Source organism: Zootermopsis nevadensis, unplaced genomic scaffold (genome assembly GCF_977971745.1).
Source record: "Zootermopsis nevadensis isolate Lab colony 2312 unplaced genomic scaffold, Znev_1.0 Znev_ptg000023l, whole genome shotgun sequence".
Classification (NCBI taxonomy): domain Eukaryota; kingdom Metazoa; phylum Arthropoda; class Insecta; order Blattodea; family Termopsidae; genus Zootermopsis; species Zootermopsis nevadensis.
In genome coordinates this window covers 6,631,119-6,656,314 of record NW_028259155.1, presented here as the reverse complement: position 1 = coordinate 6,656,314, position 25,196 = coordinate 6,631,119, and the positions used below count along the sequence as shown (strand labels likewise).

General features: G+C 35.9%; 1 protein-coding gene across 7 annotated transcripts in view; it reads right to left on the bottom strand.

Moving 5' to 3' along the window:
• Positions 1–1,963: 1,963 nt before the first annotated feature.
• Positions 1,964–25,196, bottom strand: part of LOC110834599 (uncharacterized) — a 56,296-nt gene continuing 33,063 nt past the window's right edge. For 4 of the 7 annotated variants that reach the window (XM_087354624.1, XM_087354625.1, XM_087354626.1 and 1 more), the window contains 9 exons: positions 23,472–23,662; positions 21,589–21,747; positions 18,266–18,394; positions 16,014–16,144; positions 13,706–13,796; positions 12,070–12,231; positions 11,166–11,262; positions 8,260–8,370; positions 5,268–7,315 (listed from right to left, as the gene is read on the bottom strand). In XM_087354624.1, coding sequence (XP_087210750.1) covers positions 7,248–7,315; positions 8,260–8,370; positions 11,166–11,262; positions 12,070–12,231; positions 13,706–13,796; positions 16,014–16,144; positions 18,266–18,394; positions 21,589–21,747; positions 23,472–23,662 — 1,139 coding nt within the window. In that variant the 3' untranslated portion in view covers positions 5,268–7,247. Of the gene's footprint in view, positions 4,554–5,267; positions 7,316–8,259; positions 8,371–11,165; positions 11,263–12,069; positions 12,232–13,705; positions 13,797–16,013; positions 16,145–18,265; positions 18,395–21,588; positions 21,748–23,471; positions 23,663–25,196 lie in introns of those variants that run through there. The other 3 variants (XR_015536727.1, XR_015536729.1, XR_015536728.1) reach the window with 3 other exon arrangements.

Here is a 25,196-nt window from a genome sequence, read left to right as displayed (position 1 = left end):
AATAAGAACACAAGGCTACATTTTTCCGTGCAATCTCTTAACTTTAAAACACAGAAGAGAGAATGATGGGGTTTTTCTTTACCACGAAGAATCGACGACAACCCCAACCGACATAACATCTCGATACTGTTTCTAAGATGTCACCAGAGATGTCAGTGCGAGCAGAGCGCGCTCATTTCAAATCGTTTGAAAGATAATTGGGGTCCCGTGATTCCTCTCCTCCTCAATTCCCCTGTTGTTACACACTGAGATTCTGATCGTTTATGACGGATATTAGAAGTAATTTTAAGCATTTGTTTCACCGCTTAACTTTGGCTGAATTTAAAAGTACACACAATAATTATATTAATTGAAAAATATAAAAACAATGCGAAGTGGCTTAACATAAACTTGAAGTGACTTAATATCGATTTTAGACAATCGGAACCCTAGTGATTTTGGACAGTGATTTCAGAAGAAATAAAGGCCCTTAGAGTATTTGAAAGACGGTTTGTTAGATTAATCCGTTGTCCCATAGATGAAGGAGAAAGCTGGAAAACAAAACTAATAAAGAGATAGAGGATGTATTATATTTTAAAATTTATAAAACCTCTGACAGATGGCTTGGACATAAAGGAAGAAGGAATTGCAGTAGACAATGTAAGAGACGTAGAGATGATGCTGAAGAGGATTTGAAAATCATGGGAATAAGAAATTGATATACAGTAGGGCACCGCTTATACGGCGGGTTAGGGACCAGACCCCCGCCGTAAAGCGAAAATCGGATCTTTGCCTTATTTCACTTGTAAATGCATATCAAAGCCTAATAAGATGTTACACTATCATATAGTAAGTGCACAATAGCGCTAAGCCTAAGAAAACGATATGAAATTAAAATAAATATCAGTAATACACACATTGTCCTCAGCTTATAGTGATTGGTGAATATAAATTTGAAAATTGATATGCTTATAGTAGGAAGGATGAAGGAGATGGCACATCTTCATCATCTTACTCTTCAACGAATCTTATTGGTTTTGGTGATGGTTCGGAAGCCATAGACATGCCTTGTTCACGAAGTTTAATCATCTCTAACTTGGCATTTAAAGTAAGAGGCTTACGACTCCCCTTTTTATCGCTACTACCCTTAGACACCATTGTAATTACACTGTAGTAACACAAAAATATTATATAAATATACAGTTTGTAATAACTGAAAAATTGCCAGAAATACAGAGAGACGCAGAGCGCACAAAAGCTGTAAACAGACTGAATCAGCGACGAGAAAATGGCGCCGGACGCACTTCTCTGACTCAGCTGTTGAGCGCCGTATTAGCGGGGCCCTACTGTAAAGAGGCTAAGGACCATCTGGAATGGAGGGAGAAGAACCCGGTCTCTGCACGCATCGTTCTCTCCATGAACAGATCTCTGTCAGGCCGTCTCTGCAAAGACCTGTATCGACAGAGACCGGGTGAGGCACAGACCTTGTCAAGTAGACACACACCGAGATCAGCAGATACTGGTACAGCTAAAGACAGAGTCTGGCAGAGACCGTGTCCGGTGGAGAATAGTTATGATAGGGATCGTGTAGGGAAGACTTTCAAAAAAAATTTCAGAAATCTTCAAAATTATCGAAAAATAAAAAAATGCTGCAAATTGTCTGAAAAGCGCACAGATGCAAAAAGAATTTCGGTAAATTCGTAAGAAATTTTGAAGTCGGAATTTTTCAAAATCGTTTAGTTTTGTGCGCTTTTCGGACATTTTCCTACATTTTTGATTTTTTGAAAAATTTTGTTTTGGAAAAGGATGGAGTTCCATCATTCATAATTAAGGGTTGTTCTGATACTTTTACCTCCTTGTTAACTTTTATTTCTAATCTCAGTTTAACTAATGTATTACTTCCTTCTTTGCGGAAACAAACTGCCATTTTTACGGTGTTCAAAATTGGTAACTACCATTGTCAGTAATTTGAAACCCATTCCTATACATAACAATGATTCTAAACCACTTTAATTTAACATTCATGATTATTTGTACAACTTCTACTTTTATATATGTGTGTGTGTGTGTACAAACGTATTTGTCTCCCACTTTGGCCAAGATGAGGACCCACACACAGACAACTCGAGACTATTTTCTCTAGGTTTTATGGAGTGCCATGAACTTTTACCAAGTGAGCTGCAAGCATCTGAATACAAGAAAGTTTGTATAAAATTACTAAATATGCAAATTAAAAAAATTAAATAACTATTTGTGTCACACTCTTATCTGTAATTAAGAAAATTGTAGTAATAAGTTAAAGAGGAAATAAGAAAACGAAGTCCACAGAAAGAAGAAAAAACAATTTGAAAGTGAATTAATAAAGGAGACAGAAGAAATTAGAAAATAAAATTGATAGTAAAATTTTTTACAAAATGCCACTGTGTTGAACGCCACCAGCATCCTCAGGATGATCTTCTGAGATTTCAAGGAGTGGTCAAAGGCAGTACATGCAGAGGCTGCTAATGACAAATTCAGAATCACATTCTTTGTTAGGGCACTACATACTAATTATCATTATTTTAACACACAAGAATTTTGTATAAATTAAGCTAGAAGTGTGAGGCGCTCATAAATGCCTGGAGAACATATGGCACTAGTGATAGAAGACAGCACCACATACTTCATACACACTTTTATAAATGAGAACACTCAAAACACGCATTAAGAAATTCAGTGTGGACAAAATATCTGAACGCAAGTCTTTACAGTGGAAAGTAATAGATTTCTCATTATCTGAGTAAATAAACTACATTTATGTCATATTGTACCTTAATTCACAAAACATTAACTTAATTATGTAACCTGAAACAAGAAATTCTGTGATCAGAAACCAATTCTAAAAGTAAAATTTCCAGAGCAAAGGCTGAGAGATACTGAGAAAACATTGAGCACCAAAATGACCAAGTAAACTTGATTAGTGATTACCTTTATGGGGGAGTTAATGCATTCACGAGTGCAGGTACTCACATCAGACATCTGTGTCCTTCACGCCATCGTAACATTGCATGGAAGGTCAATATTAAAATCTCATTTAAACTAAATGTCTGAATACTAAATTGAAGAAACCTCAGTCCACACAAGATAATTTTCTGCAGTTTTATGACCAAATGCCAACTGTATGTGCTAGACAACCAACATCAAATGGCTGTAATTGTTCCGGATTTCACAGATGCAGCACACAGCAGTGGTATGTCAAATCTCATGTTTGTACATGGTGACAAACATGGAATGCTAATGACTACACATTTCAATGTCTCTCTATATTAACCAAGAACCTAAACGTTAGAGTTACCAGACAACATGATTTGGGTCCAAACAATATAAACATTTTCTAGGCTAATTAATTTCACAAAACATCCTTCCCTCCCCTAATATTTGAATATGGTTGGTTGCCTGCCTGACTGCTTTAAAGTTGGTACAACTCCATTTATTGAATGGAACAATCAACACATCAAATCATTTTTAAAATCAAAACTAAAAAAATGTAACCTAAAAGTAGCCTAACCTAAATGTTGTACCATAATAGCATGTTTCCTACCACAGAGCAATAATTGTCACTATAAATTACTCACTAGAGGATTGCAGTGGACCATGTAAAGATGTGTCCTTCCCTTTACAAATCGTTAATACGGCTAAAAGCACAACAGCCTTGCCAAGAATATAATATATGCTTCTTGTATGAGTAATGACCATCAGTTTCCTTCCTTCATTTGCTATTGAATTTCCGGCCCAAGACACTTTGTAAATATCATAAAGGGTATGAAAGACATATCGGAAATATTCTTGCAGTTAATGACCACGTTTACCTGTTGATGTTTGTGAGGTTTATTTACTTTTTCTAAGCCCATGAAACTATTTCAACTGAACTGACTCACATAACCTGCCACCAAGATGGAATTTCACATATATTTACTTACCAGTAACACACCATTTTAGGTTACCTAATGCAATTAGTTACAAAATTGTAAATATTTTTCCAGAATCTTTGGAAGCATTAGGAAGAACAAGACCAACTTGATGAAAATTAGGAAGTTTTGAGGTTAAGAATCCACAACTCCTAAATTTGTCTATTCACAAACACCCACGTATTCAACAGGAATACCAACTTAAATGCAAATTAAATTAGGATACTGAAATTTCAGTAAAATACAGTTGTTCCATTCAGAAATGCATAAATATGTATTTTATTAGAAGACTCAGCATGATGAGGTGGTATGCAGAACAGAATGGTAGGACATGACAAAGAGATATATGTACCAAGCAACACATTGTGAAGGTGCTGTGATAAAGCTCCTTGCAATCTTAACTGCTAAATAAGACAGTAATGCAGCTACAAGCGCTGACCCATATATCTCAAAGTATGAGCCTGGATGGATTTGTGTTGCACATGATAACTGGGATTCAATTTATGAAGTGAGCAGGAATTTTCTCAACAACATCCAGGCTGGCTCTTCATTCTCCTAGTCAGTCCTGGAGTTCCTTTTCACAGAATAAACCACCTGGAGCAGAAGCTGGTCACTCACTTCCATCCACTGATGAGAAAGAGAGGGATGGAGTGTTACATCCCTTCTTCCAGACACTTTCAAACCATGATTCTTATGCAAAGATAAACTTACATTCATATTGACCTTATGGGTGGGAATGTATCACCAATGTCTAATGGGTAAAAAGACAAAATTCATTCTCCCATCATGTACTTAAGTTTTAGACAAAACAGTTTAAAATGTCTTCTTGGATAGAATTTTGATTCTACAAATTTGTTTTTAGAGCTCCCATTGTACTAAAGGAAACATCACAGTACAAAATGTTATTTTAAAGTTATAGAGAGATAGAAACGTCTCAGAGTTTTAAACTCTGTGTATTAGCAGCTGTTTCTCACCCATGTCTCTTCTGATTCACTTCTAGAAGGCTCTCCTTCTAGAAGTGACAAATCAGAAATGAGCATAAACTGTACAGATGCAGTCGGTTTGTCACCTGCTACTCTACTAAAAGACTAATTTGGCAAGTTGCCTTGACCAAATGTCCAGAACGGGCCAAGGGCCCGATTCTTGGCTGGATCATAATGATAATACATTGCACCATGTGGAACTACATAAACTTTGTCATACTGGAACTAGGTATCTAAATGCCTAACCTGAGAGACTGCCAGCTAGAATTTAACTTGAGGGATTTACCTATTGAAGGTATTACATTTGTGTTGAGAAAATGTCTATATCTGTGAAGCTATTAATGCTAAAGCACTGTAATAAAGGGTTGAAAAAATATATATTGCACAACTTTTTAGTACTGCGCTATTACGTGTAATGTCTATAAATTTCTTAAACTCAATTAAAAAGAAAATTTATACATCACAATGTTCAATACTTATACTATGTATTATTCTCATGTTGATTTAGATATTTACTTTTGTATAAAAAATATAGACTTACATAAACCTACATACAAGCTGACTTTGCACATGATGCGCTTACATTTTGCAAGAATTCTTTTCTTCATCACTGAACACACTGGCACCTGGCCAGTGTCTGGTATTTTGACCTTCAAGATAACTCATTTGTTGGCTCAGGCTGGATTGAACCCACAGCACTCTTGCACTCATTTCCAATAAAGTGTGAAGTACAGCCAAACAGAATATTTAGTGGTTTATTTGACTACCGCAGAATGTTAGTTTGCTATGACTATTTAATATTGTTTGATACAACATTTTAAAATATATGTTTCTTTTCCTGTACCCTGTTCTAAAGTCAATTAAATAGCTATTACCTCTTCTGTCCCATTTGTTGACAGAGTCCATTTGCTGATTTCAGTCATCAACATTGACAGTTGTGCATTCAACACAAAAATTACTTTCTGCTGGTGATTTTATGTGCACTTGTCAGTATCTGCATGTCTTATTTGTGCTTTCAAATCACTGTGAAAACAGTTCTCACTAGAACGTATATCAAACCACTTCAACTTTAGTGTCTTATTGTCAGAATCCCCAGGATTACTTTACATTGGCGTTTCTGCAACAGGTGATAAGTGTAGTGTGCGGGTAAACAAATAAATAAAGAGAGATAAAATTTTATGTGAAATTTATAGCCACACTCCTAGTGACATTTCTCTGTTTTGCATGTAGTGGTGTCATTGTATATGTTGCCTGCCCTTTTCATAGTATATGTCCATATTGTACATTTAGTAATTTATATTGCAAAAATTTATAAATCCTTATGCCAAAGCATTTATATTTCTTAAAAATATTTATTGTTTGAATCTAACTCTCAGTCCAAATAGCACATTGACTTCATCTTTACCTAAATGTTCAGATAGACTGTAAAATTTAGTATGGGTGTCTTTAGAGCACGTCAAAGAGAAACTTTATTTTTTAAAATCTGCCATTACTCTTTATCAGTATATACTGGCTGATTTCTATTGTCACAAAAAAAAATGTGAATATCTCAATACATGAAAATTAGATCACATTTTATCATGTTGTAAAATGGCATTTGGAAATCTTCAAGAGGGGATTAAAAAATTAGCTCCCATCATCATTGTTTAGTGTTTCTAAATATTGGTACCAGTAGTCGGATCATGTCCACAAAGAAGAAAAGAAAATGGTTGTAACTTCTGAAGAATATGTGTTCACGAATGTTCTCTTGTATCTTCAATTTATTTTGGCTTCGAACATAAAGACGGACACCACCATAATTCTACGTCTGTCGTGCTTACGACCAGACATTACCTCTGCCACCACAGTGTATTCATTAAGCTTACTTTCTCTGTGAGATGACATTGTTTCATCAGTTAGTCATAGAATTAATTTCTGTTAATTTTGTATTCTATTCCCCAAAATTTATGCAATGTATACAGTTATTTCTTACCTTACCCTAAGAGAAATTGATAGTGCTCTGTGAAGTTAAGAAAGAAGTATTACCAGCATGAATAAACATGAATACTATTAACTGAATATATTATTCAGAGGCCAAGTTTCAGCTTAAGCATTCTGTGCAAAGAAAATATCAGAGTGTTTGTACTGTTTGAACATTTTCAACTTGAAATCCTCTTATTTTCCATTCTTTCAAGTAATATTACATTTGTTTATCACAGGTCACTAACCTTCAGGCATAAGTTAATGACTTACATGAGTAAGTAGTTTTATCATTTCTGTATCTGTTATTCAGCAAATTGCAAAGTCCTGCAGCATTTAAACGGACATGTTTCTGCATGTATAATATTTGTATGAAACATCATAGAGTAAATAGGTCGATATTGGTCAGACTTGTGAGGAAGATATGTTCAACTGTGGCTGGCAAATCTGAAACAAAATTTTACCTCAAATTAAATATAAGAGAAGTAGAGCAGACAATATTCCAAATTAGTTTATATAACATGCACAGGTACTTGGTAATCTATGCGGGGATCTGTTATTTTTATGTATCCATTTTCCTATTTTTATTGCAAAATAATTTAATAAATTTTCATCATAACTGAGAAGTGTTTTTATTTAAATAATTGTATTTATGTTCAAAACAGAGAAATGTTTTCTACTTTATTGTTAATTTATTATAAAAATTAACCTTTGTAAACTATTATGGGATCTAACCATACATGCATGACCTCTGGACATTAAAACCTCAAAAAGTCTGTCCCCCGAGTAAAAAATGAAGAGAAACAATGCATAAGCTTCAATTACTCAAAATATGATGCACATCAGATCTCCAAAACAGCAACCTATCCACCAATATAAGTCAGAAACACTAGTACTAAGTTGTCTTATTTAGTAAAGACGATGATGATAAATATATTTCATTGTTCATTTAGTTACTCTATATTTAATTCACAATATAGAACTAAATTCCTACAGCCTAAGGTAATAATTTATATGCATCTGGTATAATGTTTATGACATACATGATGATTATGTCCGAGTCATAATGAATATATTTTAGAATTAGACAAAAGCAAATTAAGGTAATACCTCAACATTTACCAGGAAGGGGAATCATGACAAACTTTTGACAGCCAGCTTCTGGGATGGGACAAAGCATTTTGCAAGTATTATCAATATGAAGGATAACAGATGAAAACAGTGAATAAGAGTGTATAAGGAGGTCATGGTTACCGTGGTATTTTGTTTTCTGTAAGAAAAGTTTGAGTGTGTTTGCAGAAATTAAAAATTTTGTCTTAAATTATAATAACCTGCTCTAATATTCTGTATGACGCAGTTACTCATTTTAATGTAATATGAAGTTCACATACTCATTTGATACCATTCATCAGGTTTACCAGCTTCTATACGAGCCGAGTCCAGAGCATATCTCAATGCAAACAGAACACTGCAGCTCATACACAGAGGAGGCTCTCCTGTTGCTGTAATGGAATAAATAAATAAATAATTTAATATATACACACACATACACACATGTGCACACATGCTCATGGTATCACAGAAATAAGTACATACATTAAACTCAACTGATCCTCAATCATTTTGCATTATGATGCCATCTATTAGGTATAGACCACACTAAATTTCCCTCATAAACATAACACATCACACAAAGAATAACAACAAGGTTAATATTCCATATTATAACATATGTACCTCTATTTGGGACACTATGTATACATTACTTGTCTATCTGCTGGTATTCTTTGTTACATAAGATGCATATTAAGTTCCACCTTTTTATACCTATGGTTTTAATAAAATCAGATAATAAAACAAAGTGAATAATAACGTATCAGTGTAGTCATTAATGTCTGCTGAAAGACTCTCTCATAAATGTGACACCAACTATCTCAACTTGGAACTTCCAGTTTCATGACAAAGACAAAATTAATCCTGCATTTTCAATGCCATGCATAAATCTGAGTTCTCCCCATTACGTGAAAATGACGTTCTTGTATAAACATTGCACAAACCACATGACACATTATGCCTTCTCAACTTGAGTAAATATTTTTAATCTTTTGTGTTTGAAGCATTCCTCATTGTGACATCAAGAAATCTGTATGTTCACAGGTTAAGGAATAAAACTTTTTAAATTATTCTTTCCAAATATTTAACTTTGTTTTTTATATCTTGTTTAGTTTTCTCACAATAAATCTTTGAGAGTGTTCAATTCTTTTTTAATAACCCAGTATTTAAATGGAATGATGGTCACTTGCAGAATATACGCATATATTTCTATTCCAATGTTTGTGATGTCCCAAAACATGGAAAAAAAGTGCTTTCACTTCCCGCCTTGCCATTATGTTTTCCGATCAATGTAAAGTGGTCTGGATGAGAATGTAGTTCCCTGGCATGGGGAATAGTTAGATGAGGATGCGGCTTCTAGAGAGAAAGTTTGCAAAATAGGACACCTTTCAGCACGACCTTACCTCTCTAAAAACTGAAATAGTCTTAAGTCATGGGAAGAATATTACATTCAGCCAAAGAGTTTTGCTACTCTTCTTCTTCTGTAAAGACCCATATAAATATTTATAAATATACTGTGTTAACAATTTTGTGAAAATATACTTTAACATATACATGTTCTTAAAATGACCTAAGGGTCTGATGTAGCAATGTTGATTTTATTGATGCTTTAACCCCTTTTACAGAATGATCTAAAAGACGCAATTTATATTAAAATATTTGTTTTTGGTCACATTTTAATATAGTGTGAAAGGCATAAGATTAAACATTTAAATCTGACAGGATTAATAAGCACACTCTATCACTGAAATTACACAGTGCGGTCCAAAAGTTTCCGGACTGAATTTTTTTACCGCTTTTCTACCAACGTCATCTTCCGGACCGAGGTTGAACTACATAGTAGAGACCCTTTCTGACAAGGGTGCAAATTGGCGTTAGTATAGTGGCAGATGTTGTTAAGAAGGGTTGTCTCGTACGAGCAATTCTTGTTGCACAGTGTCAAGGTCGTGAGATGGATGCGAAGGAGGAACGTGTGGCGATTAAATTTTGCTGTAAAGCCAATATTTCGGCTTCAAAGACTGTGGAGCTGATTCAGAAGGCTTACGGTGATGCAGCGGTAAGCCGAACAACAATTTTTGAGTGACACTAACGGTTTCGAGAGGGAAGGACGACGAACAAGTCGAACCGATAAAAACATTACCGCCGTCGCCAAAATAGTTCAACAAGATCGAAAAGTGACGTCTCGGTTAATAGCAGACACACTTGGCATCCCGAAAACAGTGGCTCTGCGGATTTTAAGCGAAGATTTGCGAAAACGAAAACTGTGCGCCAGATTTGTCCCGCATGCCTTGACGCGAGAGCAAATGGACGAGCGAGTTGTCGCATGCCAACGTTACAACACCCCCCCCCCCCCCATACTCCAGATTTGTCTCCCACGGACTATTTCCTGTTCCCGAAGGTGACGTTGCAGCTAAAGGGTGCAAGATTTGACACAATTAAGGCGATTCAGAAAGCAGTGACCGACAAGCTACAAGTGATTCCAGCAGAAGACTTTTCCAATGCCACGAAGAAGTTGGCAACAAGTGCTAACCAGTGCAGTGCATCAAATGGATCCTATTTTGAGTAAATAAACCGAAAAAAAATATCCGCATTCTTTTTTAGTTCTTATTGCCTTAGTCCAGAAACTTTTGGACCGCACTGTGTAGGTCACGTCAAGTTATAAATTTCTTGTACAACTTCGTCAGTTGTCTTTAAATAGTTTAAGTGCAAGGTTGTCTTTACCACAAGTGCAAAAAGTGTTTATTGTCAAGCACTGTGTGGCATCTTGTTCATAATTAACTTGATGGAATAAGCTTTGGAATACATTTTCCAATTCACCTGTACCAAAATATTAATAATATTTCTTCCAGTGAATCAGAAAATCTTCAACAAGATGTATCAGACATGAGAAATATAGTGAATGCATGCATCAATTCCAACACTTGTTATACTTTTTTTTTGTTTTATGATTTTAATAAAATTTATTTTTTGACAAATAGAACATCTGTCAGGACTTTGGTTGCATGACTTTATGACCACTCTGTACCTTCATTACTTAGAAAATGTACTTGAATTTGACAATTTTATTTTAAGTAGTGTCGTAAAGGTGCCTCACCAGAAAGAAAGGCACAAAACACCTCTATTGAACACAATCCCTTTGTACAATAGCTATCAAGTCCATTCTCTGTGAAAACAAGTGTCTCACCTTTAGAACGTAACACACCAAATGGGTTTGGTGCATTTTTCCTTAGCTCAACACGAAAGTCTATTGGGATATCTTTTGCACCTGGTGGTTTGTAATTCTGAAAAAAAAAAAACATTATTAAATATTACAAGTATGTGAGATAGTAAAACATTCACAAAATAAGTAATGCATGACCTTTACATACTTCTGAAGGTCCAAAGCAAAATGTCAAAATGATGGCACAAACTGACTTAGAAGTGGGCACTACAGATCACTTTTGTGATCCAGTCCATTTAAACTGGATTATCATAGCAACTGGATCTGAAGGACCCATTATTCTGGATGCGACAGGACATGAAGAAAATTCTTCTTTTGAAGGTACCTGACCAAGCCTCTCTTGAAACATAAAATTCTGTGTTAAATAAAAATTAGTTCAAATATCTAGTCCAAATTATTAATATATTAAAAATTTAAATAAATAATGCTGTTTTCATATAAGAATAATTCTTTTATTCACCAGATTATTTCAGTTGCTTGTATTTTTCAGTCCATGCAGCTTTGAAATTGAAAATTAAGGAGATTGCACACAGGCTATATATTTATACTATAGTTTGATAGCACCGAAACGGTTGTTGACCAAAAATGGCTTTAATGATTTACAGAATCATACAAAACTTTATGGAGTACACTGGTTTATGTACATATATTGTGTTTTATTGAACAGATAGAGGAAAACCACTAAAATACTTTCAGGATAACTGACTAAGGCCAGGAATTGAATAAAACATTCTGGAAAACAAGAAATAAATATAGCACGAATCACACAAAATGTTCAAAGAAAACAAAATGGATATTTCTTTTTTCTCACTACACACATCACAAAAATTAACATAACCCAAAACAGGGTTATGTAACGTAAACTTACCCATGTTCTGTTTGTCAGGAGTTTTCCAGTATTTGGATCATATACAACATATTCTGTGAGCCAATATCCTAATCCCATCACAAAAGCACCTTCAACCTGACCAATATCAATTTCTGGACTCATACTCTTGCCCGCATCTTCAATAATGTCAACTCGAAGAATCTGAAAAAATGTTTGAACTGTTGTATTGGTGTTTACTTAAAAGTACAATTGTAGAATTTAAATTACATAGCATTAAATTACTCAAGATAAAATAAATTTTTAGGCTAACTAAATTCATGGAAGAGGGAAAAAACAAAACAAAAATTATATATTTAAATGGTATGAGAAAAGATGGTAATAATTATCAGTGGAGTCAGTTGTCTCATGGCACACCAGGATTTACATTACACTTACATCATTCAGCCATTGTTAATTTATTATATGATGGATCAACTAATGTGTATGATCACTGATAGATGGTAGCACAGTCTCTTTGACTGAAAAACACAACATACAGATAGATAAACAGAACATGCCCATTAGCATAAAGAACACTGAACAATCCACTGTGTATGTACATGGCTGACTGCTCAGGAAGACATCATTGCTTCCCTAAATTTGTCAGAGACATATAAGTAGACACTTTCGTGGTTTTGCTTTCCAAACTGGAACACCTTCTGGCATGCAATTAAAAATGGGCCAGAAATCATAAGTAAAAGTAAAGCTGTCCCATCATAAGTCATGGAGGGGCTTGGGGGGAGGGGAGGTATAACTCCTACTCACTCTTAACTTCGGAGCTAGAAGGGGGTGAGTGGTCGGTGTCATGCCCTGGCTGCGCTTTACACCCAGAAAAGGACCCCGGCACCCATTAGATAGGAGACTGGGTGGGCCCCAGAGCCAGTCTGAATGCATAGGTTAGAGGAAAAATCCTCTGCCCCCATGGGGGATCGAACCCCAGTCGTCCAGTCACTATACAGACTAGCTACCCCAGTTCCTGGCCAGAAATCACATACAAATATAAATACAAAGTTTTAGTTTTCTGATGAAATGTTGAGAAATTTAAATCGTAACTGAGACAAAGTTAAAACAGTACTAATTCCTTCTGTTCTACTGATAGTATACAAGAGGACAAATTAACAACACTGTAACAACTGCAAGGGTTATTTAGAATTGAATGATGTTCCAGGATTATCACATACAGTGAATTTTAAAGAAGTGGTCATCACTTACTTGGCATGTATGAAAAGAGAGTAAGAAAAATCACAAACAATGTCAGGAAAGTTGATGCTATAGCCAAGATTTAAACAACATGAACACTTCTGAATACAAATAAGAACTAGCAATGCTTGAACCACCTTGCCCAAAATGAATTAATCATTTTGCCTAGAAATTGATCTCCTGATCTCAAATATTGTACAGTGATAACACAACCTAATTATATTTTTATTTATACCGTAATTCAGGAAAGTCATTTGTGCTATAAGTAACCACAATAAACACAAATCAAGATAAAATTATGCCTTAGTATATAAACGTTGACCATGTACGGAAAACACATTTTAATGATTTACTACACAAATGCTTAGAACTGCAACACCACAACATTGAAACTGATACATGCCAGCCATGTTACAAATTCAAAGTTAGAACTCACCTGATGTCGGCCAGTTAATAAGTCAACCTCCACTTCACAAACTGTAACTCCAAAAATATCATACATTTTCACGTCATCATTGTATGGATACCTACAAACAAAACATATCATGTGTTGTAAAATATAGTAACAGTTCCTAGTTTGTTTTCATTTAATGTGGTCCAGACACTCAAGTTGTTAGTTTAATGTGGGCATTCAAGACAATCAGCAGGGCAGGGGCATTCATATTCATGTGTTCTGAGACTGGAAAATGATAAATTAGGGGCAGCATATTCTCATAAAACACTTCAAGATGTGGCACGGTGCTGAACCCATATCATATCTGTACTTTAATCTTTTTCATAGATGAATAACCAATTTAAACTAAAAATTTGAGTCCTGATTTTGATATCATATACCCTGACTTGAGTTTCTTTCAGTTATTCTTACGCATTTATGGTAAATGCTAAGATAGCATATTAAAATAGACCTCACTTACCTATCATTCCACCCAGTTCAGTTTCTATAATCATCATAGTGTACATATAATTTGTACACACATATAATATACACAACTAATGAACTGACATTAAATAAACCATTAAACCAACAACACATTCCAGTACAACTTGCTTTTAGATCCAGTTGACTTATATAATTGGATGGTTAATTTACAATTAGCCTCAATTTTGTTTTATTGCATACAAAACACAGAACCAATTATTCATCTTAATCAGTGGCAAATTTATAACAACAAAGAAGAGCACACACATGTGCGTGTGTGTGTACATTTGAAATTTAGCAGCATATTTTCATCACATCTTAAAACTGCAACTCGAAAGGTTTCGGGGCACTGACCAAACTGTGAACATCACTTATTTCATCATTTTTCTTATGTGGTTTAGAAAATATACTTTGGAATCATGCTTCTGTTAAAAATAGAAGAGTTTGCACATTTGAATGTAAATGTAAGGTAAAAAAATCCATGTTCCTTTTCAGTGTTTGTCACTCATTATTTAAAAGATCTTTTCCGAGAGTTTTAATTTGCAACAGTAGCTTTTTCATGATGAGGAACGCAGAAGTTTTACTAGAGCCTACTAGACAGGTGGGGCTAGAAGTAAATTTAGAAAAAGCTAAGTACATGTTAGTATCTTGTCATCAGAAGACAGGCGGGCAGAATTATCTTAGGGTGGCTAATAAATCCTTTGAAAGGGTTACAAAGTTCAAATATTTGGGAACAACAACAACAAATGAAAATGACACTCATGAGGAAGTTAGGAGGAGATTAAATTCTGCAAACGCTTGCTACTTCTCAGTTCAAAATATTTTGTCTTCCCATCTGATTTCTAAGAACCTGGAAATTAAAGTATACAAAACAGTTATCTTGCCTGTTGTTTTGTATGGGTGCGAAACATGGTCTCTCACTCTGAGGGAGGAACACAGATTGCAGGTATTTGAGAAGAGGGTGTTGAGGAAGATATTTGGGCCTAGGAGAGAAGACGATGAGGCGTGGAGAAAACTGCATAATGATGAGCTTATATATAGCTGTACTTCTCCCCCAATATTGTCAGGGTGATTAAGTCCAGAAGAATGAGATGAGCGGGGCATTAGAACGCATGGATAGGACAAGAGGTGTGCACCAGGTATTCGTTGGGAAGCCTGAGGGGAAGAGACCACTGAGGAGATCTAGACATAGATGGGAAGATAATCTATGGGGGATAGGAGTTGAAGGAGACTGGATTTTGTTGTACCAGGACAGGATCTGGTGGAGGGCTTTGGTTAATTCGGCGATGAACCTTTGGGTTCGGTAAGCCATCTAGTTAGTTAGTTTGTTTAGCCTTTTCATGATACAGGCAAACAAAAGATAAATGTATTTGTTTTCTTCCATTGTTCTTTTCAAATTAAAACTTAGAATTGAAAATTACTTTGGACATTTTTCGGAGAAGCTGTGTTGAATATTCGCAATTGACAAATTATTACTATTTCAAAACATTTTAAATATAAACATTTTTTACATTTTCTCCTTGTGCTTTCCCTTTAGATGATGGGAAATGGAGCGGAACACCTGAATAATAGCCTCGTGATTCGAACAAATGTGAAATTTCAACTTTCATGCAAGCAATCAACTTATTAACAGCCTGATGAAGTGAGATCAATGTTATTCTGGATTTTGTTACCCTGTAAACTCACCAATGTTTCAATGAAACATACAAGCTCCATCTTAAAAGTGTTCTTTTAATACTGACTTCTATACATAAATTTTATGTATTAATGTTCGCTTTCTTCCTCACAGTATATATGGATGCAGGAACTGTTTGTTTCAACTTACATGTGTGTAGCACATAGGTCAATATTTTGTTGATATGCAGCCTGTACCCACTGTGGCCATGTTGGATCCTTGAGGCCTTTCTTTGCTGGCTCCATGCGTTTCAAGAGCTCCTTGCAGCACTGCACTGAAGCCTTAACAATTTATAAGATATAAACAAATTTCATACAGCGATTCAAATAATATTTAATTTTGTCACACAATCAAGCTGGTCATTGCACTGAACACAAAATCTTTATAAGTTTTAAGCTAAAGAAACAAAACATTGGACTTCTCTAAAATGTGTAACTTGGTTCCAGAGGGCAAAGTTTAAGGCTATACTTCATTGGTAGACATGCTGGCAGAAAGGGTAGAACAGTGGTCCCAACTTTTTAGTGCTTACAGACACATTTGAGAATTTCTGAGATCATGGTGGACACCAACCAATTAACAAAGCCAAATTTTCTTTTCTCTGGACAAATAAGATATGGACACAAAACAACATGACGTTTAATGATACAAGAAACCATGCAATCAAAAATACATAGTTTTATAAGTACAATTATTATTACTCAAGTGGGAAGTTAGTGTGATGTTTGACACTGCATTTCGGCCAGTTTTTTAAAATTGGGAGTGTAGGATGATGTTGCTGCTCACAAACAATCGTCAAGATGGGCATCAGTAAGTCGAGATCTGCGCTTTGATTTTATAATGTTCATGGTTGAACGGCCTTCATTATTCAGTATAACCTCTTTCCGTAACAACGCGGGCACCAAAAAAAAAAGCCTTGGCGCCGACAGGCACCGCATTGGGGACCACTGGGGTAGAAGACTGTCATTGTTGCAAATTCAAATAAGTGATTTCAAGTTTTAATGTATCTTTTTAAATGTGTATATTTTATTTGCATAAATACACATTTAAATTGTGCATTTGCATATTATTCAATCATAAATTTTCAAATTTGCATCTAGAACTCATACCAAAACAAATGAAAGTTGATACTGAAATACGTAGATTATGATATTCAGAAGAATGTGTGTGCAATTAGTATAATTACTGTTCACCTGTAAAGCATAAGAAATCCAGTAAGTTTTGCGAATGAACGAAATGCAGTTATCGGTATTACCATCTACATTATCACTATATTATTTGTACTGTGCAATGAAGAGGTAAGAAGTGTGACAGAAGTATTAATTTCTATTATTTTGATTTTGTTATTTCTCATTCTTTGGCATTGTGATTTAAAGGTTGTGTGTTTAAATCTGACTGTAGACAAACAGTTTCATTTAAAAGAACTCATACTTCGGAAGTGTTCTTGTTTCTTAAAGTATATGAATTATTTACATAAAATATGATTTAGTATGTTATCTTGAAGGAAGAATGTAGATTACAAGTGTTTGAAGAAAGGTACACAGAAAGATATTTGGACCTAGGAAGCGGGTAATTCAGAATATTACATAATGAGGAGCTGTGTGAATTGTACGAACCACCTAGCATAGTGAGAATCATGAAATGTAGGAGGCTCTGATGGACTGGAGATGTAGCACGCATGTGGAAGGCAAGGTGTACATACAGAATTTTGGTGGGAAACGGCCACTAGGCAGACAAAGAAGAAAATGGGAAGACATTAAGATGGATCTTAGGGAGGTATGCTGTGAGGATATTAAATGGATTAAGTTGGCTTAGGATCATGTCTGGTGGCGGGCTTTGGAGTTTTGGGTGTTGGAACTATGGGTGCTGCTACCAGAGATTGAGTTAGTTAGTTAGAATTATGTTACCCCTTGAAAAGGTGGTTTTAAAGATTTGCCATTAATAAGACTTCCAGAGTCTCTGGGCTTGATACAAAGATTTAATTCCTCTTAGCCTTGTCTTCCCATCTGATTTCTAAAAACCTAAAGATTAAAATATACAAAATAATTATTTTAGAGAAGTCGATGGGGTATGGAGAAAACTGTATAACGATCAGCTAAAAAATTTGTACTCTCCTAATATTTTCAGGTTGATTAAGTCGAGAAGAATGAGATGGGCGGGACATGTAGCAAGCTTGGATGGGACAAGATGTCTGCACCGGGTATTGGTTGGGAAGCCTGAGGGGAAGAGACCGCTGGGGAGACCTAGACATAGATGGGAGGATATCAATTGGGATCTATGGGAGATAGGAGTTGAAGGAGACTAGATTTTGCTGGCCCAGAACAGGGACCAGTGGAGGGCTTTTGTTAATTCGGTGAAGAACTTTAGGGTTACCTAAGCCATCTAGTTAAGTTAGTTATACATACGTATGTACAAAGTTCACTTGTAATGCTGGCACCAGTAGTTGCATTATTTGGTGCAGTCAGGTTGTTGCTGGGTTTTACACTCACAAGTTCGAGACTGATGCCCAAGGTGTATGCCACTGCTTGTGCAACCTGAAAGAATCATCAGCTATGTTGGTATTGCTTACACAAGTGAACTGAGGAAGCCAATGTCTGATTTCAAATGAGTTTTCATAATTAAGTTAATTGCTATTGGTATTCTCAATGCCTAAATTAGTTGGCTTTGTCGGTGGTATTTTAGGGCATGTCAGCATCTTGTTCTGAAATTTGTCAGATAAATAGATCTACTACAGCATAAGTGAACATTCTTATCACAGCTTGAAGGACCATTGTAATATTTATTTCTTATTTTCCCAGAAACATACAATTAAATACGAGGGTCGCTCATTAAGTAATGCCCCACATTTTTTTTCTCAGCCAATAATGAAGATAGAAAAGTGCACTTTTACATGCTTGAGATTTGATGTTTCCCGCGTTCGTGTACGGAGTTTCAAATGATTCCAACCGATAGCGGAGCTGTAGTGAACTGTTAAAATGGCGTCTGTGAACGACTCTCGTTACAAACAACGAGCTGTAATTGAATTCTTTGTTGCTGAAAAAGAAACGGTGGTGAACATTCATAAACGTTTGTGTGCTGTGTATGGAAGCTGTGCAGTCGATAGGAGCACCGTTGGTAGCTGGGCTAAGAGAGTTAAAGCTTCAGGAAGTGAAGAAACCGAGCTCCGTGATCTGCCGCGCTCTGGGCGTCCTGCCACAGCCACCACTCCAGACATGTTGAACCGCGCGGATGCCATTATTCGTGAGGATCGGCGCATCACAACTCGACAATTGGCCCAACAGCTTTCAGTCAGTAATGGAAGTGTAATTGCAATTATCCGGGCTCTTGCATATTCGAAGGTGTGCGCAAGATGGGTTCCACGAAGTCTCACAGCAGACCACAGGATTCAAAGGAAAACGATTTCTTCTGAATTGTTGGAGCGTTTTGATGCTGAGGGAGAGATCTTTCTGTCCCGGATCATTACAGGTGACGAAACCTGGATACACCACTTTGAGCCGGAGACAAAAAGGCAGTCAATGGAGTGGCATCATCCTCTATCACCGAGAAAGAAGAAATTCAAGTCAACTCCCTCCGCCGGAAAAGTCATGATGACTGTCTTTTGGGACAGTGATGGGGTCATTCTTGTGGATGTGATGCCAAGAGGTGCGACCATCAATTCAGACGCGTACATTATGACCCTGGAAACCCTCAAGAAGCGTTTCCGACGAGTTCGGCCTCACAAGCATCCAGCAGAAATTTTGCTCCTGCATGACAATGCACGCCCTTACACAAGTCCGAGAACCCGGGAAGAAATCACCAAATTTGGTTGAACGGTGCTGCCCCATCCACCCTCCGACTCCATCTCTTTGGGCCACTTAAAGATGCTATCCGCGGAACAAGGTTTGAAGATGACGAGAGCGTTATTCAAGCAGTGAGGACATGGCTACGTGCACAGGACAAGAGCTGGTACCGGCAAGGCATGCATGCACTTGTTCCACGCTGGCGTAAAACCGTACAAGTTGATGGGGACTATGTGGAAAAATAGTATGTGTAAAGGAAACATTGATTTATATTGTCACTAAATTTGAGCCATCTTGAATAAATATGTTCTGAGGAAAAAAATGTGGGGCATTACTTAATGAGCGACCCTCGTAAAACAAACATGGCATACAATACTAATAATTCAACTGTGAAAACATTTTTACTCACTTACTTACTTACTCCATGGAGCCGAGTCCTTCCTGAGAACCCAACAGTCACTTAGCCACTCAAGCAACTTCCAGTATTTTATGGAACCCAAAGGTTTATTACCATCTTAACAAGAGCCTGTTACTGGTCCCTGTCCTGAGTCAGATGAATCCAGTCCATACCACCCCATCCTATTTCTCTAAGATACATTTTAATATTATCCTCCTACCTATGTCTAGGTCTTCCTAGAGGTCTCTTTCCTTCTGGTTTGTCCACCAAAATCCTGTACGCATTCCTCTTCTCTCCCATGCGGGCTACATGCCCTGCTCATTTCATCTTCCTTTACTTGATCTGTCCAATTATATTTGGTGATGAATACAACTCACAAAGCTCCTCATTATACAACTTTCTCCAGCCACCTAGTATTTTATCTCCTTTGAGTCAAAATATTCTCGAACACTCCCAGTCTATGTTCCTCCCTTAGTGTCAGAGACCATGTTTAGCACCCATGCAAAACTAAAGGCAAAATTATAGCTGTATAGCTGTGTATATTTTAAACTTCACATTGTTAAACAGCATATAAAAAGACAAAAGTTTTTTAACTTAATCTGCATTTAATTTCCTCATGAATAAATTAAATTTGTTGCTGTTGCTCCCAAATATCTTAACTATGCCACATTTTCAAATGATCCATTAGCTGTCTTTATGATACGATTTTGTTCTGCATTCTGGTAATCAAACTTCAACATATACTTAGTTTCCTCTGTGTTTACTTCTATACGCACTTCCTTATTAGTGTTAATAGGAGCTTCTGTTTTTTTTTTTTACGGTACGTATATTAACACCTAAAAGATTTATATCATCAGCATAGTCCAGGGGCTGTTGCATCTCATTCAATTTCAGTCCCAACTGGTTTTCTTGGGCCTTCCTAATGGCACATTCTAAAGCAAAGTTGAAAAGCAATGGTGACAAAGCATCTCCTTGCTTTAGACCATTTTGAATAGGAAACATGTCAGACAAATGTTTACTTACATGAACTTTACTACAGCTTTCTTTCAAACACATATTAATAAGCCTAGCAAGTTTCATGAAACATTTTTACTCTAATAATATTAATTTGCCTTAATCATTACTTCATTGGTTGATGTTTATTGTTTCAAAGCATCAAATTATATAAACAATTGTAACCTAAAACATATTTTGCTTTTCAATGCCTTCCTTATCTGAACAAACAAACAATTTTCATTTTCCATTTTAGCTGTATGTTAGCAAAGAATGTCTGTACAAAACCTTAATATTAAATACTATTTTATGCAAAATTACTTAATATTACATTTTGTTCAGTTTTTATCCAGAATGACTAATAATTTGTACTGATGAGTAGACAGATCTGGTAAACTGGTGGTTTTGTAATTACATATTAATTTAAATAAATGTCTTTTCCCAGTGAATGAGAAATACCAGTGGTTTCTACGATACACTATAAAGAAATTGCACTGTAGAGACCTGAACTAAAATTCACCTCTGATATGCTCCAAAAGTAGTCATCAGTTGAACTCACCTTTGTATTAATTCCTTGTCCGCATTCAATTCCGCCATGTGCTACAGCTACTGTCCCATCAGCAGCATAAATGGACACAAGCGCAGAAAAATTTCCCGCATATGCTAGTGCATATTTCAATGGCACCAAAGCAATACCTCTCTTCATCCAACGGTTATTCTGTTACAAAAATAATAAATACTTCTCAAATTTTCTAACCTCTTTGATGCCCAGAAAAAGTTTATCTATTTTGTTGTGACTGGAAAACATGCAAATAATGATTACAACATTCTGACAAAATATTATAACCCATGTAATCTTACTTTAATTTTGTAACCACATTTTATACTGTTTTAAAAGAAAATGTTTTAGGGCTACCAGCAAAGAAGGAAATATACCAGTATGTAGCAGTTAAATTCACATAATGCATTTGGCCATGCCTGGGTATGCATCGCTGTTAAGCCCAGAGTTAAAGTGCAGCCAGCAGCCCCACAGTTTAGGGGTTTTAAATTTCCTACAATCATGTGATAAATTTAATAAATGAGAGTGAGGAACTGCAATTACTTTTATGAAATATATTATTAAATGTAGGATCTTTGCTTTTCAGTTTTTCTTCCACTGAACTCATAATTCAACTTATGTAAAGCATGAAAATTTGATATCTATAATCAAACAGAAAATTTCCCTTTTTGTTATTTTATTGCTAAAAGCGTCAGTTTTCTTTGTAACAGGTTTCCCTTCTAATGTGCCAAGTAACACATAATAAACACAATAATTTTATACCAACACAAAATATAAACACAACTGGAAGGGGTACTCTTTGGAGTACACTGACATTCCAAAGGTGTTCTTCACAGTACATGACACAAGTCATTGTTTCACTGATACAGTCCTTAGGTAACTCTTGCACCAATATTATCTGAGGCAACCACTGCACCTTAGATCATTCATGCACTTATATGGCTTCTTGGTCATTTTTGCACTAATATAATCAGATATTGTTGCACAGCAATTTGTTCCAGCAATAACATCTCATTACTGTGTAACAATGTGTTCCAACAATTGCAAAAGCTAAACTGTCTTCAGCTTTTTGAACAGTGGTATTTTCTGCATGCAGACTACGTATAATCAAAATGTTTATGTTTGGCAAACAATTGTTTACATATATCTTCATTCATATAATCAAATCTGCACTGGACAAACCAGTATTTGAAGACTGCTGACTGTACGCTTACAAACTACATTGATCTAGTTTCTAACTGAATATTCATATTTTACATATCTATAAAACCCTTTCCAAAATTCCACAGCCTTTATCATTCTTGATACAAAAATTTGTTCTTGCAATTTCATTACTCTGTTGGGCATTCTCACTAAACATGCATTAATATAATTCAATATCATCCTACCCAACAATGTCAGTTGCTTTTCCTGTGTGCCCCACTTTTATCTACTATCCAGAGTAATACTCAGGTATTTTATTTTTAACCTCTGTCTCTTCATGAGAAGGGCAGGGCATGTAGCACGCATGGATGGGGCAAAAGGTGTGCACCGGGTATTGGTCGGGAAGCCTGAGGGGAAGAGACCGCTGGGGAGACCTAGACGCTGGAGGATAATCTCAGGCGGGATCTATGGGAGATAGGAGTTGAAGGAGACTGGATTTTGTCTGGCCCAAGACAGGATCTGGTGCAGGGCTTTGGTTAATTCGGTGATGAACCTTCGGTTTCGGTAAGCCATTTAGTTAGTTAGTTAGTCTCTTCACCCAAAAGTTTTCATATGAACTAAGTATATTACTAACTGTTGATTACGAATGATGAACTGGAAAAACTTGGAATGTAGCTGTTATGGTAGATAGTTCTTGTGTGTGTGTGTGGGGGGGGGGGGGGGGGGGGAAGTCAACTTGCCTTATTAAATTCGTCAACACTTCCCTTCCTCGCATCATAGTCTGCAGATACTTTTAGATCTTTCACCATCTGTAGTATGACAGTGTCATCACTGCTGACATTATTAAGTCTGACTTGTAGTGGATCCTTCTTAACAACCTTAGCTACGTGTTGCATAATGTGTTCAATAGTTGCAACTCCTTCAGTAGAACCTGTAATAAGTTATTAATTGTTTCATCTGTCAGTGACTACAACAGAATACATTTCTCCAAGTTTCCCACAGAGCATCCTAGAGTAGCTGGAATGCAACCCACATATGATATTAGATTTTAGGTTCTCACAGTGGCAAGTATGAAGATGAATGTCTTCTTGATTTTTGCACCTTGTGGCCAGGCATAAGTTTCCTTACATTTCAGAGACACAAAACCAGAAGAGACACCATCTTCACATATGATGTGACAAGTGCCACTGTTCCTCTGAATTGTGTCATGCTGTATTTGACAATTATTATTATTAAGTGTTCTGTCTTACGACAGGTCCATTGCTCTGCCCAAAAAGAGCTTTCCAGTTGTCCCTATTCTCGGCTTCTCGCTTTAATTCCTGGAACGTCATCTTCTTTCCTTGTTTAAGGTCGTCGGCACAAATTAATATTTTTTTTAAAATACATACTAAACTGTAATTATAGATATCAAAAGGAAAATTCTGACACCCAACAAATTTGGGGGTAATTGGAATCTTTCTTTCTCACATAAATCAAAGTTGAGAGAAATATAAACTGTTTCCAGATGCATATCAGTACTTTGTACTGATTTCAGAGTTCTAAATTGTACGTTTTACGCAACTGTTTTCTTAACAAAGAAGGAAAATCTAGCTGCTAAATAGCAGTAACAGTTTCAATGTGAATATGTACCATACTAAAAAGCTTTGTATTTTAGTTAACAACACTGTTAAAAAGGCATTACATTTCACCAAAATATCACTTGATGTTTAATTACAATTGCCATAAATTCCAACTTGCTTTGCACAAAGAAAAATTTATCATCACAGTTGCAGCTCCATGCGGAAAAATTTTACTGATTAAAAATATGTTAGAAACTTTGTTTTCTTTCTAATGTAATCCAGTTACATTTAAACCAGATTATGTTCACTTCACTGTCTACTGGTACTTTATAAAAACTCAGTTTGATACTTCTTTCTTTTGTTTGTTCATTGTCATCTATTTTATAAGCCACAATAAAATTGTGGAGTTATTGCTGTAAAGTTTAAACCAAAATGGAATAAACTCGATTGAATTTAATGAATATGCATTTATTCTTATAAGAAATAGTTTTATTTACGTAAAGTGAAGTTGGTCAGCTAACAGAATCATATGCAAACATATTCTGTGCTATTCAATTCTAAAGGGTTTTGATGACGGTAGTTTACACTTAAAATTATTCATTGTCAGGACTTTTTCCATCGTCTTTTCTTTAAAACCATGACATTTCGGAGGCTGGTTCTGTCTCCGTCTTCAGGTGAGAGGTACCTACTCTGTTGGGTCCCTTAGATAGAGTAGGTACCCCTCACCTGAAGAAGGAGACAGAACCAGCCTCCGAAACATCGTGGTTTTAAAGAACAGACAATGGAAAAAGTCTTGACAATGAATAATATTCTGTGCTGCTAATTTCTATTGATATTCTTTCAAACAGAATTGGGATAATAACATGGTGCATGTAATAGTGTAGATATGGATTTATTTTCCTTGCT